This window comes from Stegastes partitus, unplaced genomic scaffold, assembly GCF_000690725.1.
Source record: "Stegastes partitus isolate 25-593 unplaced genomic scaffold, Stegastes_partitus-1.0.2 Scaffold259, whole genome shotgun sequence".
Taxonomy (NCBI): domain Eukaryota; kingdom Metazoa; phylum Chordata; class Actinopteri; family Pomacentridae; genus Stegastes; species Stegastes partitus.
The window spans coordinates 44,694-63,877 of NW_007577990.1; the positions used below are offsets into that span (position 1 = coordinate 44,694).

Genomic DNA, 19,184 nt, shown 5'->3' on the forward strand with positions numbered 1-19,184 from the left:
CAAACCCTAAAAATAAATTGCAGAGATTAACAGCCCAATAGCAGATGCTGTAGCACCGCATTAAACGCATTGGTTCATTAACCAAAGACTTGTTTTTTTTATGTTTGCAGTCATAATTTCCCCAGTTTCACAGTTTAGATGTGGCAGTAAAAGGCATGATTGAGAAATACACTCATTGGGGACAAAAATACACCTGAGGGATAATCTATATAAGCTGTAATTTAGCCAACAATAAACTTTTATCACAATCTACCAAAATAAGTCTGTTTCCTCTCTCATATCACATTTCCAGTGATAAGTACTAACCGCAGATCATACAGCCACTTATGCCCCATACGTCTGTTATGGCATTGCCTCTGTTAGCTTTATACTTAATGAAGCTTTTATCTTTTTTTATCTGATACCAATGTGTGGGACAGTAAACTTCCCAGGAATTGGTGTCACTACTGACTAGCGGGAAGGCAGCCTGCTGAGGTCTTTAATGCCCTAAATTCTGTCTTACAGGCCACAACAAACTGGATTATTTCCTTAAAGTCTCAACTCGGAGGCTCCTGAGCTCTGCCCCTCCCCATCAAACAGCACAGGTGGAACTGGGCAGTCCTGCTTAAATTACTGACAACAGTTTAAAGTACATGGCAAGACAGCTGCTCCTAAATGATCCATGAAGTGTAAATATTACTGGGAAACTGATGAGGTCCATTGGAGATCCAGCTTATGTTCACATTGTAGACTTGAAAAATGCTGTCCTATTGTTACAGTTAATTAATCCGCATGATTTCTAATCTATTCAAAACTAATACTGGTTTCCAGGAAATCCTTGGAAGGTACATATAATTAAAAAAACAACCAGTAAACAAGCCCGTATCTCTACTCTGTAATGCCCCAGTGATCTACCACACATTCAGGTTGCTAAGTTGAACAAACAGCGGAGCCCATGCCTGGTTTCCTTTATTTACATCCCGATTATAAATTGAAAAGGATCAACAAAACGTCGGCCGTCACCAAAGACTGGAGGAGCATTATGAAGGACAAATGGGTTTTCCAGCAACATGCACTTGATAACTGTGACCTACTTGTAATAGAACACAACATGTCTGAAGAACTTTGTCCAGATTTCCCTATTCAAGGTAACAAAACTTTCATTTTGAAGGCGTTTTGATCATGCACAGTATTTTTTTTACACTGTATAACTGTATTTCGCTGTAGTTTCATTATATTTGGACTTGAGATTTTTTTATCAGGCAGGGTGTCCAGTGAAAGAAACAGTTATGTTGCATTATGGGAACTGTATGATTGTTTGTTTGTCGTCTGTGCAGGATATTTACATTTTTTTTATTATTATCGATTCTAAAAATGAGAAAAAATGTATTATGTTACATTTCTTTAATTGTTTATGTTGAAAAAGAAAAAAATGAGAACCAATGGAATCAACAATGTTTTTGAAGCCTGAGTTTTAAAAGTACACGAGAAAATTACTGAAGCAACCCTTTAATAAATCACAGACCACAACATTACCACAATTATAACCAACAAAAGCTGTGAGTAGACAGTGTTGAATGATGGCAGTGTAAGTGGTTAGAACCTGATAATCATAATACTGTTTGCTGCCATGCCAGGTATGCATGCAGCACACATTTAAGCTTTAGATTTGATTTTGGTGTTACGATGGTATTAACACGACATATTGCCTTCTTATTTTTTGGCAGCTTACCGTCAGTGTATAGCAGCACCCGAGCCAAGGGACAGAAATTTTGCAGTCCATGGCCCCACCTCTGGCCTGTAAGACAGCGGCGAGGGTTTATAGGGAAAAAGGAAAGCGAAGTTATCGTTAGTAGCATGTAGCCTAGCTATGTAACCCCAAAACAGCCTAAGCTAGCAGGCGAACGCTTAGCGCCCACAGTTAAATGGGTGTATAGCTAATTTACTGGAGCTGTTACACACAATCGGATCAAATGGTAAGCGTCCCGTACATCGAAATCTGACGGGTTTACTCTCTTCGCTGAATTATTTGCGCGCTAGCAGGTTGCTAAAATAGCTTGCTAGCTTGGCTCCGTTATGTGGCTAACTTGTTAGCTGGCTGCTGTGTTAGCTCCACTCTGAACTTTCATCTTGTTCGTAATATGGGTGGATTGGTATTTGATAACGCTAGGTGCACATAAGTCTATATTTAAGGCTAAGTTGCTTGTGTTGTGTGTTTATGCATATTTTGCAACGACATAACGTCAGCTGCATAGACGCAACAGATCTTGTCAACATTTAGCTTGCTAGCTAAAGCTAACGTATGGGACGTTTCCCAGCTTGTAAACTGTTGTTCCTCAGGTCGTATATTAACTGTCGTTTATGATAACAATTGTTTATGCCCAACTCGCAGTGTCCAGTGTGAAATAGAACACGATCATGAAAGATAATGCATTAAGTTGAAGCTGTGTGTGTTCTGTAGGTTGGTGAGACTGTGCAGCCATGGGTGACATGAAAACCCCAGATTTTGATGATCTTCTCGCAGCCTTTGACATCCCAGATGCCACAGGATTGGATGCCAAAGAGCCCATCCAGGGGAGCCATGAGGAGCCAGAAAGTCAGCTGAAACACACAGGGATATGCCTGGATGACAGCTTATTGAGCAACCAAGCTGTCACAGCAGCAGATATACCTGCTGTCAGTGTTATTGTGAAAAACACAAGCCGACAGGATTCGTTGGAGGGTTTCAGTGACAGGCTTCACTCAGGATCAGCTTTGCAAAATGGATTCAGGGGACAAGACACCTCCACTGACTCTGCTGACACAACGAATGCTGGCTTCTCCAAATCATTTGTCTCGGCTTTGAATGGGGAGAGTTCAAGAGAACTTCCTGGAAAGGCACCAATTCAGCATAAACCTGATGGAGCACCAATATTTTCAGAGTCACTTTCACATTTTAGCCCTGTCTCCAGTCCTGAAACTGAAGACATTCAGTGTAGTAGAGATGAAATGCATCCAGAACAAGAGAGACCCTGCTTCCCTGAAGCTTCACTTTTGGAGGAAGCTCCACTCCCAGACAATCCAAAGAACATGGATCTCTGCATGTTTGATAACTGTCAAAATGAGTCTGATATTCCCAAGAACACACAAAGAAGCAGAGCAGAAATTAGTAAAAGCGAGGAGTTTACTGACATCTGTGTCAGTAACAAAACAGAGAAAACATCAAGAGCACACAGTGCATTTTCCCCACCGAGCGTTAACCAAAACTTTATTGAGACAAACTGCAATTCAGGAATCACAATGGATGTGCCCTCCTCTTATTCGCATGTCAAATCTCAGACATCTAAATTTTCATCTTGTCTTGAAGCACTGGTGGCTCTGAATTCAAGAAAAGATCCCAGTGAGCCGATTGTTCCCAGAGACTCAGCAGTTCAGAATGATTGCATGAAGGCCAGCCCCAAGGTGCCCATATCCCCTCGAAGCCCCAGAAGTCCACTTGAAGCAGTGAAACGGTTAATGAAGCCTTCTGATAGCCCCGTAAGCATATGCAGCGACAGTAGTGGCAAAGCATCCCCCGCAGTGACATCTGGATCACCCCCAGCTATACCCAGGGTCAGAATTAAGACCATTAAAACTACATCTGGGCAGATCAAGCGCACCATCACCAGTGTGCTGCCTGATTCAGAAACTGATGAAGTTCATTCGGCCTATGAATCCTCTCCATCGATGAGCATGATGAGTGAAGATTCTTACTCTAACGTGTCTCCTCATCAGTCTCAAACGGTTGACAGTATTGTTGGCATACAGACTAAAGGTAACCCAGCTAGTACACATTTACCAAAAGTTTTACACAGAAAGTCTGAGGAGAACTCTAGGAGGTCAGGTAAAACACAGTCTGCAACAGTATTCCATAGTACTAGTGGTCCTATGAAAAGATCTGTTACACATCATGTGCAGAAACCAAAGAGAGCATCAGCATCAACAGGTCATACTACTAACACAAACTTCCTTCCAAAAGCAATGCACTTAGCTAGTCTAAACCTAGTTCCTCACAGTGTTGCTGCTTCAGTAGCTGCACGGTCCACCTCCCATCAACAAAGTCAACACACACTCTCCTCCACAGTGTGCAGTACTGTCCCATTGGTGCATCAGGTCAAAACAGCCAATACTTACCCTCGTACATCTGTTTCCAACACAGCTGCAGGAACCCTCAACAGACTCTTGAACAATACCAAACCTGTGCCTACGTATGTGCCCAACTTGAACCCCCCTCCGGAGAGCAATATCAACCTTCCACCACAAGGATACCACTGCCTCGAGTGTGGCGACTCCTTTGGAGTGGAGAGGAGTCTGGCTTACCATTACGGCAGGAGGAGCGTCCACATCGAAGTAGGATGTACACACTGCGCAAAGACAATGGTGTTCTTCAATAAGTGTGCCTTCTTGGCACACGCACGGGAGCACAAGAACAGTGGCATGGTGATGCAGTGTGCACATCTCCATTTGAAACCCATTTCAGAGGAACAAATGTTTGCACCTCTGAGTACTGAACCGGTGAACGTGGGCTCTTACACCTCACCGTTGCCCTCGCCTAAAAACGAACCAGTCCTGCCCTTGTATCCTGACAGCGTCATCCGCCATCGATTGCGTTGCCTGGAGTGTAACAAGCAGTTACCTGACTACAAAGCACTTGCAGGCCATTACCAGAAGGCGTCAGAAGATGTGGAGGGATTGGTGAGTGGAAGTTTTCTTTAAATATTAAAGGAAATATCCGACTTTCAATAAATCCAGTGAAAAGACTAAAGCAATCTGGGGGTCAGCCAATTATCAAATGGATTGTTCTGCAACAGTAATGTGTGATAGCCTATCAACAATAAAATATTCATATAGAAAATTGACTTTTAATTTAGGCATGTCGAAAACATAAATAAGCAAAGAGAGTCAAATTATATATATTTTTTTGTTAGAGTCTGTGTTGTTTTAAATTTTGGCACCAAGATTTTAATTTTTCTTGCAAGTATATATCAGTTGTGTATATGGGTCATCTGATGACTAATAATCAAAAATACATATTAGTCGACCCTTAGAGCCAACAGTGCTGTGGTCCATTGAGCCATACATAATAGTTTCCCAGCCCCTCTGCTGCTGTCACCATTACACCTATTAATTTACACTGGAAAACTAAATCTGCAAATGGAATGCAAACAGAAGTTTAGCATACATTTTGAGCTCTTGTTTAATACACACTTGGTGCTTTTATTCATGACAGCAAGGTTGAGTGTGTGGTGCGAACACCAAACCAAATACAATGCCAACCTTTGTCATAAAACAGGAACAGTGCACCAGTGTGGCTCATGCATCTGTATTTAAAAGTGTCGGAACTATAGTGGAAGTCTGTGGCACATATGCATAAGCTAGATGAGGTTTTAGCTACAGGAACTCTTTGTTTGTGTGATCAGTTTTTGATAAGAGATTTTGTTGACAAAGAAAAACTGCACAAGATCACAAGACCTATGCGTTAAATGTGTTTTATTTGTGTATTTTCTGTTTCACATTTGTCTTTTTTTTTTCTCCGTTATTTTTCTCCAGATTTGTAAAATGTGCTCGATGTTGTTACCCAACAAGTGCAGCTTCAGAGCTCACCAACGCATTCATACACACAAGTCCCCGTACTGCTGTCCCGAGTGCGGTGCCCTGAGTCGTTCCCGGGACATACAGAAGCACGTCAAGGAAAACTGCCTGCACTACGCTCGCAAGGCTTGGTACAAGTAAGTAATCCCGCAAGAAACGCATATTTATTACAATGGACTAGACAGTGTTACAATAAACTCTTATTTCCTTTTCTTCCAGGTGTCTTCACTGTGACGTCGTTTTCAGGACCCTTCAAGGACAAAAGACTCACATTGAAGAGAAACACTGCGAAGTCTTTTACAAGTGCTCCATTTGTCCAGTTGCCTTCAAGACCTCTGACAGCTGTGAAGTGCATTTGAAGAATGAACACAGTGCAAGCAAAATATCTCCTCAGTAAGTTAACACCTCGTGACCGGACTGGTAAAAGTTGTACATTTCCTTCTCTAGGTTGTCGTAACTGTTTTTCCCCCTTCTTCTGCAGGTTAATCTTTAGGTGTTCATGTGAGACGGTTTTCAAGAAAAAACAGTTACTGTTTCAACATTTCGACCAGGACACCAACAAGCGCGTCACTTGTGTTTTCAAGTGTCCAGAATGCAACTCAGTCTTTCCACAAAAGCAGCTGTTGATGCAGCACTTCAAGGTCAGCCTTGAATTTTTTATTTATTTTTTTTTTAATGAAAAGATTCTTTGTATGTTGTCAGATTCAAAAGAACTCCCTGCAAGAGATTTATTTTTATGTAACTTTGTGTGGTTTTCAGAGTTCAAGCATTTATCCATTTTCTCGGTTACTTATTTGATATAAAAACAGAGCAACTTAATCTATTATTTGTGCATACATTTTCTGTTTAATAGTGACATTTAACCTGAATCCATAGAAGCATTATTAAGCATGACGGAGAAGTTGAGGTGTCATCTGTTAGTGATTATTTTTTTTTGCCTTGGGTTTCCTCTTTTGCAGGGCGTACATGTCGGAAACGCAACAGCAGAGATGGAAGTGAACAGTAAAGAAACAGAAAAGGCTGACAGGCATCAGGATTCTCATTCGGTTCAACAACAGAAGAGTCACCACCCTGTTAAACGTACAGACAGTCCCAGAAAAAAGCCGGAGCAAGACAGCAGACCTCGTGTGAAGCCCACCGGCTGGACGTGTGGCAAGTGTCTCCAGTGGTTCACGGAACGAGAGTCCTATGTTTCTCATGTGAAAACAAACCACAACAAGGTAAGGGTGCACGCATCCCCCAAAACACTCCAAATATTAGATATTAGAATATGCTAGACGTGTGTAAAACAAAATCAAACTCAGATTCCTGTAATAAAACTGATGCAATTACTAACTGGAACCTGGATACAATTAGCAAATGGAATTTCGAAATTCTTCTTATTAAAGGCCCACTGTGTTCCCAGAAGAGCATTGGTTTGCAGTATTTATCCCCATTACTGTGTGTGTGCTCTCAGTGAGCATGCTCAAATGCAGTCAGTCGTCCATCTTAGTGAACTTTATTCTAGATTTTTTGTATCCGACACCTTCTTGACTTGTAATCATCCTCAATAGAGATTTTTACCACTCCGCTCTGACTTTGAGACGTTTGTTTCGTCAGCTACCTTTACCTTCCTTTTCTCCATGCTCCCTGCATTCTCTGGGATATACATTGAGCTTTTAGTTTCGGGGCGAGCACATTTTGTTTTGGTGAGGGAGGCAAAAAATGAACCACTTACACTTCAGAATCAGAATCAGAAGCAGATTTATTGCCAGGTATAGTTCCCACAATACAAGGAATCCTGTGCGTTGTTCATGAGGCTGGTGGCAGACGGAAAGAAACTGTTCTTGTGGCGTGAGGTTCTGGTCCTGATGGACTGAAGCCTCCTGCCAGAGAGAGTGTTTGAAAGAGTTTGTGTCCAGGGTGGGAGGGGTCGGATACAGTCTTACCTGCACGCCTCAGAGTCCTGGAGGCGTGCAGGTCCTGGAGAGAAAGCAGATTGCAGCCAATCACCTTCTCAGCCGAGCGGATGATATGCTGCAGTCTGGCCTTGACCTTGTCCACTTTATTTATTTCCTGCATGCTCACCTGAAAGCTGTGATAACATAAAAAGGCCCAATAGTATTTCATATTTGTTAGTTTGAGACAGTTAACGGTTGTTCTTGTAGCACCTCACGAGCCAGAGTGGATAGATGTCTCCATTGCATTTAACAAGCTGCTAATATTTTAATAATTCATGTAATTAATTAGATGTCTAATCATAGTACTATGGGTTGTGCTAAAGTGTTGCCCTGTTGCTTTTTCTCTTATCTCTCTGCTGTGTCACATCACATGAAGCTGTTTTATTTCAGTTGTTTATATTTTTATTAGCTTTTTAGGAGATTAGTAGATTATTAGTTTGAACTGATTACAAGCAATAACGTTAGTGAATGATTGTGTGGGATTCAACTGATTAACTAAGAGTGATTATCTAATAACATGAGTTAATAACTGCAGTATAGGTAACATTTTTAAATTAATAACTTTAATCTTAACTTTTCTGTCAACAGTCAGTAAAGAAATATCCGTGCAGACATTGTGAGCAGTCTTTCAACTCGGCAGTCAGTCTGAGGAGACACATTCGCAGCGACCATGATGGGAAAAAGAGAATTTACACGTGTTGGTAAGATTTGACATCTGAAAATGTGCAACACGCTGTGGTCACAATGGTTTCTTAATTTTTTAAAAAGTATTTCTTTGTTTCCCCACATGTTAGGTATTGCACAGACACCAAGAAAATATTCACAACAAGTGTGACGTTGAAGAACCACATCAGTCTTATGCATGGAATTAAAAATCCTGATCTTGGCCAAATGCCAAAAACGTCGATCCAGGAATACAAAAGAGCTAGGGGAAAGGTAGGCACTTGTTGTTTCGTAAAATAGCCGAAAAAAAAATATCTGCAGGCAAAAATGTTTAAAGTGTGTGACTTGTGTGCTTTCCAGGGGCTTTTATCGGCAACACCTGCTGCGGGCACACAGGCGGAGGGGCAGGATCGCGCCGGCAGCCTCGAGGCTCCGTCGGCGAAGCGTCTGAAAACTCAGTTCCGCTGTTCAAAGTGCGGTTTCGTCACAGACAGCAGTGCACAGTTTCAGCAGCATATACCTCAGCATAAAAGTGATGAAAACACTCCTCAGTGCCTTCACTGTGGCCTGTGTTTCACATCTGTGCTGTCCCTCAACAGACATCTTTTCATTGTGCACAAAGTCAAAGATACCGAGCAAGAGAAAGAAGAGAAGGAGGCAGGTGTTAGGGAGAAGAAGCAGGAGAAGAAGCAGGATAATCAACAACCAGTTCGATCAGCAGAGGCCGATGAGGTAAATGTCTTGTTACCGGAGCTAAACGCATTTGAGCCCTCGCAGGCAGAAGAGCCAGAAAGTCTTCACGGTACCAAGACCACAGACTGTAATTTAAAACTGAGCTCTCAGACACAAGCAGTCTCCCTCCGGTAGTAAGAGCCACCTCAGCTCCTCTTTAAAGCTGCTTAAATATCTTCAGTTTTCATGTGAAAGCAACAAAGGATGCTTGAAGGTTGTTTTTGTTTGTTTTGTTTTCATTGAGATTCTATATGTTGGCATTGGGGGCGCCTTTAACTTGGACATTTCTGTCACATTATTTAGAGGCAGTGCAGTATATTGAAGCAGATCCATAATATTTCATACAGAACAGTGTTTCCATAGTCATTTTTTATTTAACCTTGCATGTTAATATATTATTCTTGCCTTTCAGACATAACTGCACTCATACTACAGCTGAAATGTTTTGTTTTTTTCCCTTAAATATTCCATCCACCCTGAAATGAGACTCAGGAATGTCTGTTTGTTTTTAAGGTCTGGTATTGATTCATGTCAAAGTGAAGGGGAGGGAGGGGGGATATCTACCTTTGTAATCAATGGTAATTTAAATTGCTTAAATTTTCTTTGAAGTATTTAATGCTACACAGGACCTGAATGGGATTCAGGTTACGATACAAATCTAGAATTTTAGTCACCATTTATCTTCAAGCATACTATAGTTCAATATCCATGCATGTCTTATCCAGATCTGGCCTTTTTTTTATTATTTTTTTTAATTTGATTTTATTTTTTCAGTGTTCGGAGCTAACAGAGAGGTATTACACGTGTGCTGCAGCAGTATTGAAAATACCTCAGATTTCCAGAAGTGTATTTTTTTTTTCCAGCAAGGAACAGTCAACGTTGTGTCAAATCAGGGTACATTGTTTTGGATAATCCAGAACAGATGTGAGAGTCAAAGTTACCAGATCCTGTTTTATAAAGCAGGACCTCCTAACATGAAATCACGTGTAGTAATACTAATGAGATCAGACGACTTTAACGCATGAAATAAATACGTGATGAGTTCAGAAAATGAATAATGTCTTCGATAAAAGATGGATGCTTGTTGTTTGCAGGTTCTGATTTGTGAAGCAGCACTTCTTGTTTTGTATTGACTACATGACAGTTCCTACCTCTATGGTAAATGGCAGTGATTGTTAATATAAAAAAAAAAAGGCTTGGAGAAGTTGCAGTTAATCTCAGTGCAATGTAAAGATTAGTTTATAAAGTATGTCTTATCCCGCTTTATTAAATTTTATAAATTATTTTGGGAATGATATTGAGGCTTTATGGTCATATTGACTTACCTGACAAGTGAACTTTTCTATGAAAGTGCTATTCGAGCTCTTTAAGAATCTGTAAAGTCCTTAAATCAGCTGTCGAACCGCAGAGGCTGAAAGGAGTTACTTGTTCACGATTTGTTCTTTTGTAACGCCTGTCGGAAGATGTTTGTACTTTTGATACTGTGTACTGTGAGCACTTGTATAGGAAAGTAACGTGTACATACAGTAGCCAACGAAAACCTGGATTCACAGCATTTCTTAAGCCATTACATCTGTTCAGCATGCAGTGGCCCACGTGCCTTTGCTTTTATGTTTACGTAAAGTACTTACAAATAAATCGGTGCATTTAATTATATACTTGCTTGGTCTTTTCCTCTTGTGTCATCCACCGGTTTCTCTATTGAATGCTATGTGGATGTGATAATTAACGGGTTTTGCAGTGAGGTCACGCACTTCGCAATCGTCATAGCAAGCCTAATGTGCGTCTTGCATCCAATAAGGGACAACCACCCATGGATGACTTCATCCCATTAGAATATTTAGCCCACCCTGCCTCGCTATAACTGCCTGTGCCCAAAGTAACGGAGGAGCGAGGAGATTCAAATTAACCAGTGCCAAGTTATTTTAACGCATATGGGAGAAATGAAGGGCACCGTGGCAATGATCTGCAAAGGAGGACTGCTGTCGTCTTTCATCCTTATCTCCTACGTTACCATGACAACTTCAATGACTCTCGACTTAACTGAGCTGAGAAACAAAGTTTCAAAGCTGAAGGTGAATCCGAGGGGGAACCTGTGGGCAACAGGTAAGACAATTAAAAATGCACTAAATTGGCAAAAAGATTTCATGATTTTGAACATGTGTTTACGTGGAATGTGTGTGTGTTTTGTTTACAAAGGGCATTTCATGGGCAAGAAAAGTGTTGTGGACGGCTCGTTTATGGAGCCTGGCTTTGAAAATGTAAACGGTCCCACTGAAGGCAGAGATATTAGACCTGTGCACAGAGCCAGAGACCTGCAGGCGCTGCTGGTCCAGATGTTGAAAATTGTCCAGCAAACGGAGCGAGAACAGACACAGGACATGTTAGTTGTTTATTATTGTTGTTGTGTTTATTGCTATTGTTGTGTATATCATTTTTATCATTACTACTAATATTATTATTGTATTTATTATTGTCATTGTGCTTTTTGTTACTATTATTATTGATGTTGTTGTTAGTATTACCACTAATCTTGCTGTTATTAAGCCGTCAGCAGTGCAACTCATTGTATTTTTCTCATTCATTTAGAAAAAGAGGAGATCCTGCCTGAGGAACATTTTAACGGGCAGTTGCTGCATTATACCTGTAACAATATGACACCCTACTGATGAAGAGAAGAGTTTTAATAAACAAAGAACTCTTAAAAAATAATAAGTTTCTGTTTTTTAAATGTGATATGTTACATCATGTTGTGTGATTTTGCTCATTTTCACAGTTTTTTTTTTGCCATTATAGATATTCTAAATATACTCTCTTTTATTTGTAATTAAAAGAGCAAAGAATGTAATGGAAGTGTGTGTTTCATTTGTCATACATGAAATCAAAGTATTTTCACATACAGTTGTCCTCTAATTTATTCATACCCTCCCATTAAAAAAGGGAAAAAATAGCTGTCACTGAAAAAAGTTGAAATTGACAAAAGTAATAATAAATAAAAAGTTAATGAAAATCCTGTTGTGGTTCAACAGAAATATAATAACAAACAAAAACAAGCAATTTGTCCTGGGCAGTTTTTTTTTTTGTTTTGTTTATTTTATTTTATTTTTTTTAATTATTCTTTTCATCCACAATGCAAAAGCAATGTCTTATTTCACTAAATAGTATTTTAGCAAATTTTTATTTATTATTACTCTTTTCAATTTCTAGTTATTTGAGTGACGATTGTGAATTTTGCCTTTTCTTTTTGAGGACGATTATTCATGAAAGTGGAGGGAGGAGTTTTGGCGCCTCCTATTGGTCGGTTTAAAACCGGTTTTAGTTTGTATTTCCGGGTGAAGGTGGCAGCGTGCAGTTCATCACATCTGAGGGTAGTTAATGTGGTAACAAGCCTCAGTTATGCCCCTCGTAGTGGTGTGCGGTTACCCCTGTAGTGGTAAAACACGGAGGGCAGAAGAGCTGAAGGGGTACTTTGAAGAGAGCTCAGAGCGAAAGGTTCATATTGTTGGAGACAAAGCTCTGGACGTGGACAAGAACAGTGTTTACGCAGGCAAGTCAAGCTAGCTACATGCTAATTTAGCTGTTTAATTAATGTTCCTGCTTCTTGCTCCTCCTGGAAAATCTCCTCACATGAATCTAGCCTCGTATTGCTGCATGTGTTGAAGCCACTTAGTGCTGAGGGACCGTCTGCAGACTGAAGCTGGTGCAAAGTGATAACAATAACTCATCTGTTCATGGAAACAGACTTGTTATTTACTCATTTGCTATGCGACGAATTGAAAATACTTCTTGCTGAAGACTCATGAGAGAGTTTCATAAGACACGAAGTATGTGTTTCTTTTTATCTAGGTTTGGGTAAGGGTTAAATTCATGGAAATTTGAACGGAGTTTGGTGTGGGACTGTCTTCAGCACTGTCTTACTATAAATGCTCCCATTACTCACACAGTTAGATTATTGTAAGTTTTCTTGACTTTTCTGTACTATTAACAGCCACTTTCTAGAGAAATTTGTCTCATCAGAGTTTAGGTTTCAGTTCAGTTAAAACTTCTGATGGGTGACAATTTAAAGGAAAAACTTGTCCCCTTCAGAAAGGGAGTCTGGTGGTTCTGTTATGCTGCAATGGTTAGCCCATTATAAGGCTCACTGCAGGTCAATACAAAGTTGTTCTCACTGATCATCTTTCTCCTCAGATTAAATATTATTACTGTGATTGGGAGTGGTCTCCAGGTTGACAATGCCCTCATCCAAATGAGTCAAATGAATCGTAAGCTGTGGCCTTCACAGTTCACCAGATCGCAACCCAATCAAACACCTAAGGGTGGTTTTTGACTGACGTGTTAGCCAGCACTTTCTCCCACCATCTTTAAAACACCAAATGAGGGAATATTTTTTGGAAGGATCGAGTTCATCCCTCCAGCAGAGTTACAGAGACGAGAGAATCAATACCAAAGTGTGGAGCTTGTGACATGTAGTTGCCTAACACCTTCATTTATGTTGGTTTTCTTTTAATTATGATTTGAATATTAAAAATTGTGTCCATGTGTGATAGTAATTTACCTAACTCCAGTGACTTGTAGTACAATAAAATGTGTTTTCATTGTTACACAGCTTCCCATGTTTAGAGAGGTCACGTTCAGTAATTGTTTCATTCTTACAATAACGGCACTGCTGCAAATTTGATACACATCATTGTTTCATTCAGATCTGAGGTGGACAGTGAGATTTCATCGATAGCTTGGCTTCCCTATTAGAGGCACTTCTGTCTACTGAGTACAGCTGTCAAAATACAAGAAGCTCCTTATTTTAATGCCTCATTTTCAGACATCAGTTAGCAAGAACACTGCTTTGAAGCTGATTTCTCCAGTGTAACCATGCACATTCACTGGTCAGACTTTTGCAGTAACTAAACCTTGTTTGATATGTTGCAGATTCCCAAAAAGAAAAGAATGTCAGAGCGTCTCTGAAAGCTGAAGTAGAGAGGTGGGTTATTCATATCCTATTAGGGATTAAACATGACACTACTGTTAGAAACCTTTTAATACTGATTTTGTTTGTTGTTTAGGAAGGTCAACAAGGACGACATCGTTATTTTGGACTCATTAAATTACATAAAAGGTAAATCTTAAGTGTGCTGTGCAGATTTTGTATTAACCTAAAATGATTTACCTCTAACACTGAACTACCTTACACAGGCTACCGCTATGAACTGTTCTGTCTCATCAAACACACACAAACGCCACACTGCCTGGTAAGCATACTGAGGAAAGCACTTATGATTGTATTAAAGAATACAGAAGTTCTCTCTAATATTACTTTCACAACTCAAACCCAGGAATGACATGCTGTCTTTTGATAAAGGTGTACTGTTTGACATCAGGAGAGCAGAGCTCATTGTGGAACAGCAGCAGAGAAGCTGCTGAGCAATACAACCAGGACATGTGAGTGAGAAGCCTCTGCACATACACTATACATGCATATCACTATTGTGTTTTATGCTTTATATGCTTTTTAGTAACTTGCCTTGTGTCCATTTTGTGTTTTCAAGCTTTGATGCATTAGTTCAGAGATTTGAAGCTCCAGACTCCAGGAACAGATGGGACAGTCCTCTCTTCACGATCCTGAAAGACGACACACTTCCATTTGAGGCCATTTCTGATGCACTTTTCAAAAGAAAAGCACCCCCACCGAACCAATCCACTCAGAGTGTAGGCACACTCGCAGATGCTGATGATTATAAGCAAACAGTATTCAGTGTGTGCTATGTCATGATGTCTTTTTGGCTGATTGTAATTGAGATGTTTTTTCTCTCTCTCTCTCTCTCTCTGCAGCAACCGTTGTCATCTGCAAACTTCTTGTACGAGTTGGACAAGATCACACAGGATGTCTTAATGGTAAAAGCACTTTTTCATTCTTTGTTTATTTGTCAGTCATTCATCGGGCTGCACAATCATAAAAAAAAAAAAAAACATAAGATTTCTGTACAATGTTAATTGTGATGTGAAAAAAATACAGGAATTTTCAGTATATGACTTGAATAACTATTTGGAAAGAATCGATATTAAGATAAGATAAATCTTTAATGTCATTGTACAGTCATACTTTTGTGCAATAGCAGAATGAAATCTGCTTTCTCATCCACCATGGTGCTAAAAAAAAGATGTCAATGATGAATTTAACATGATGTACAGTTATGAATATTATATAAAAAATAAGAATAAAGATGATGTACATCATATACAAACAATATATACATAAAAACTATCAAAATATATAGTATTGAAGCATCTGCATCAAAAACAAAAAACATTTTTAAAAAGTTATTTTGAACCTTTCTCATATTGTAAACGCTGCCATAGACATCCAATAGTTTATTTTTTTGCTCTGGGTGGCATTCAGGCGATGCTTTGCTGTCATACAAACCCTTGTGGTCCTGATGTAATCCTCTGAATCCTGAACAGTTTATGATGGTCGCGCTGTTGCGGCATCTCAAAGCAGTTTATAGTCCTGCACTTCTGTGGAAGGTAAAAGTAGAGAGAACTCCATGTGCAGTAGAACAAAGTTGTAATGCTGTAAATCATAAAAAGAGAAACTTATTTTACAAAGCTTTAAAAAAAAAAATCCTGTAGTTATTTTACTACTTGGATTTTCATTTGTTTCCGTACAAGTTCCATGTTTGCTTTGTGTAAATAAAGCCTGCAAAAAGTCCCCAACTTTTAGTCATGTGACTGTTGGTCGTAGCTGAGTTTCTAATGGCTTCATGGTTGTGCTGAGTAGCGTAGAATGTTTGGTTAGTGTGGTTTCTGATGTTCCACCTCATGGGAATGCTTAGTTAGGAATCCCGAGGTCGAATTTTCCTGTCCAGATTATTTGATGGAAATTTCAGGTATGATGGCTGCCTGACGGGTTTTTTCACTCTCCTACTCCGTAAATTTGTCATATGGTTAAGATTATGCTGTAGTAAGCATATATGGGAGGAGCTGTTATTTTGTCTTATGTGTACACATGTATGTGCTATTTTTTTATTTTTTGAGACTCTGGGTAGTCTTGAAGGGGGCAAATATGTGGTATCTGATGTTCCACCTCATGGGAATGTTTAGTTAGGACTCCCTAGGTGCTGCAGGAAAGGTGCCTCTTTGTTTAGAAGACTGGGCTGCCTTCAGGGTATGAACCATATATTTTGTCTTAGTGTAGGTAAACAACCCCCTTATCAAAGCCAGTAGTTAAGGTTATTCTGGAGGGTGATTCTTTTTGGCTTCCTCTCACAGGCAAACCATGGTGTCTGAGATACTGCGTTTGTTGCAATAAACCTTTTTATATACCAACAAGATGGTATCAGCGGAGAATTTCTTCATCACCTTCACATCATCGCTGCTCAATAAACAACATTATCCACAGAATCTGGACTAAATTAATATTTTTGGCAAATTTTTAACACAAGACATGTATAATGGTGCGATTAAATATCACAGAAGCCACATTCCCAGATGAGTAGTTCATGGGTTGTGGCAAAGTTCAATATCCAATGATTCTCTCTGTTTTTACGTGCAACATGGTGTAAACTAAATTGCTTTCACTTCACCATCCATGTTGTAATTATGACTGAGAAGCTCTGACTCAGCTGAAAACTCTGATATACTTGAAACTGACGTGGACATGGACATCCCATGACCCTCATAGTCAATTGTTTAAGGTAACTGAAAACCTCCCCTTGAGTGCACTCGTTGGTTAGTTTGTTCCTTTTCCAGCCATTGCACTGGAGCAATTTTGGAAAATTAGAGAAGCAGGTGCTTCTGCAATTATGATTCATCAGTTCCTTTAATTTGCGACCAACAGATCCCAATTTGCTGATCTTGTACCTCGGAAGCTGCATTTGTCTTCGTCAGCCTTATCTTCTCTGTGATGCAAGTAAATCTTTTTTTTATTTTTCAGGCAATTTTTAACGCACAGAAGACAAGTGTTCCAGGAGATCTTATCCAGGTTCCAGGAGCTACAGAGAAGATATCCTTTTTATGTACATTCTTTTATTGATCTTTTCACATTAAACAGATAAGAATCAGCTTTTCTGGCCAAGTTTATGTTCACATACAAGGATTTTTTTCTTTGCCCTCAAAGTCCTTGTACAAAAGACATATGCATTTAAACAAGGGCAACAGGTAGCAGAAAGGAAAGTAAGGGTTTAACTACTTTATACAGCTATAGTTGTGTAAAAGAACATGTTTAATTACATTTTTTAAACATGCAGACTTTGGTAGTTGTGTTGTTCTGTAACGTCAGAAGTCCAGGTAGCCGTGACGTGTCACCGTTAGCGACTACTCCGTATCACCTCTGTTAAATTCTGTGGAGCAATTTTCATCCTCTCCCTCCTGAGCAAAGTCACATTTCCTTACCAGTGGGAGGAAAAGTCCTCTATATGAAAGGCTTGTTAGAAGGGGAAGGTGGATGAATACGTGTCCATTAAAAGACTTCAATGAAAGGTTCATCAGCTAAGCAGCGGTAAAGGTCTGGCCTTTAATGACATGCTGTGCGATGTGTATGGTGGAGAGAGACCAAATTGCATAGATTAGTGGATTTTTATTGGCAGCTGCACAGTGCTGCACCTTCTCAGAAGCGAGCACTTTGATTTTTCTCTTTTGAACATGTTGGTACAAGCAGAACCTATCTTGAAAGCACATTAGGTTCTGTGCTGGTCAATCTTTAATGATGACCGCATAATTGGAATTCGGAATGACGTCAGTAACAGTCAGTGCTTGGTGTTGTTCTATTGTGTCGTCCTCCTTGAAGGTTGATGCCGTGACTTTGAAACACCTTTGGTGAGTTATCGCTTCCAAAATGCAGCAACTTTTCTGACTCCCTGTGCAAAAAAAACGGCTTCATGTCCTTAACCTGATGTTAAACGTGGAGCTCACCAGGAGCATCAACATGGCAGAGCTGCGGAAACTACGGCGCCAGTTCATCAGCTACACCAAGATGCACCCGACGGAGAACACGGGACAGATTGCCAACATGTTTGTTCAGTATTTAAATAAGAGTCTTCACTGAGATTTTATAGCATTGGTTTCTGTTTTTATTTTCTGTGACAAATAAATATATTTAAATATACGTTGCTTGTTTTTGTGTTGGTAGCCATTTAACCTAACCTCGCCAAAGCTTTCACTAACATTGTATGGCCTTCGTCAGCCAGTAGATTTCCTCACTTGTGGAAATAAAATGGCTAGTAAGGACATTTTCTGTCAAGTTGCACCTTCCATGGTCAAGAATGATCCTTCATGATCATCTTAAGACATATTTATATGCTAAATATCAATCCTGGCCTCCATGTGTATATTTAATATTCCCAGATTTTTTGCTGATGTCATCGTTTGAAATGAGTTCCAGGTTCATGTCAGCGTCCAGTCGGAGCTCAGCGCTCTGAGGCAAGGGTTAGCCTTAATTCGCTGTGTTTTTGTACCTGATCGTTGTGTGACTAGCTTAGCAAACAGTATGTTTTTTGTTCAGAAGCTCCATGTTCTTTCGTGGAATCTGTAAGCCACTTGTTGCTGACTAAAGCTCCTGCAAAGACCTTGTATTATGTAAGAATGACTGCCAGAACACCAAGAGCAGGAAGTTGTTCACAGGAATTATAGTTTGCTTTGCTTGCAAGTTCATGAAGCAAAAATACAGACGCAGCAATTCATTGATTTTAATATTGGGAAATAAACATTTGTTCCAACGTGTAACATCCCTGCAATAGAATGAATGTCGTGAAACAACCAAAAACACAATATATAGGATAATGGGCAGGTGGAGAGTGGTATTATTACCAGAAATCACAACTCAGTATAATCTTGTCCCACACATCCTGAAGGACTTGGTGAAGTTGATGGACATTTAGGGAGACAGGATCACGTTGTAGGACATCCGGAGCATCATGTGACAGATTCTTGTCATCTATCATCTACCTAAAACTATTTCTTAGATCAGTGGTTCTTAAACTTTTTTAACAAAGCCCCAAAGATAACATAAGTTTGTGTTTGTGAACCTCCAGGTAGAATTTTTAATCTGGCATGAGCAATAACTTTGTTGTTCATGCATTAATGCGCTATAAATAAATGTGTTAATTCCACAGATTAATTTCCTTACATTCACACTTTAATTTTCTTTTGAATGAATGAATGAATTGAATTTATTTCGAACACATGAAAGGAAAAAATATATAAAAACAAAAGAAAATATGTTTTTTTAAAAAAGAGTATAAAAAAGAGCAAAAAAAGAATAATAATAAT

General features: G+C 39.6%; 2 protein-coding genes across 2 annotated transcripts; both read left to right on the forward strand.

Moving 5' to 3' along the window:
- Positions 1-1,834: 1,834 nt before the first annotated feature.
- On the forward strand, positions 1,835-10,580 carry znf592 (zinc finger protein 592). The gene is made up of 9 exons (XM_008282107.1): positions 1,835-1,955; positions 2,441-4,692; positions 5,548-5,726; positions 5,809-5,982; positions 6,071-6,230; positions 6,549-6,809; positions 8,118-8,230; positions 8,324-8,465; positions 8,553-10,580. Exons 2-9 carry the CDS (start codon positions 2,461-2,463, stop codon positions 9,057-9,059), a joined length of 3,768 nt encoding a protein of 1,255 aa, XP_008280329.1. The 5' UTR covers positions 1,835-1,955; positions 2,441-2,460; the 3' UTR covers positions 9,060-10,580.
- A 1,669-nt stretch (positions 10,581-12,249) lies between these two features.
- Positions 12,250-18,021, forward strand: kti12 (KTI12 chromatin associated homolog). The gene is made up of 9 exons (XM_008282108.1): positions 12,250-12,471; positions 13,851-13,902; positions 13,985-14,037; positions 14,115-14,170; positions 14,281-14,360; positions 14,468-14,627; positions 14,751-14,813; positions 16,852-16,920; positions 17,818-18,021. Exons 1-9 carry the CDS (start codon positions 12,321-12,323, stop codon positions 17,959-17,961), a joined length of 828 nt encoding a protein of 275 aa, XP_008280330.1. The 5' UTR covers positions 12,250-12,320; the 3' UTR covers positions 17,962-18,021.
- The last annotated feature ends 1,163 nt before the right edge of the window (positions 18,022-19,184 follow it).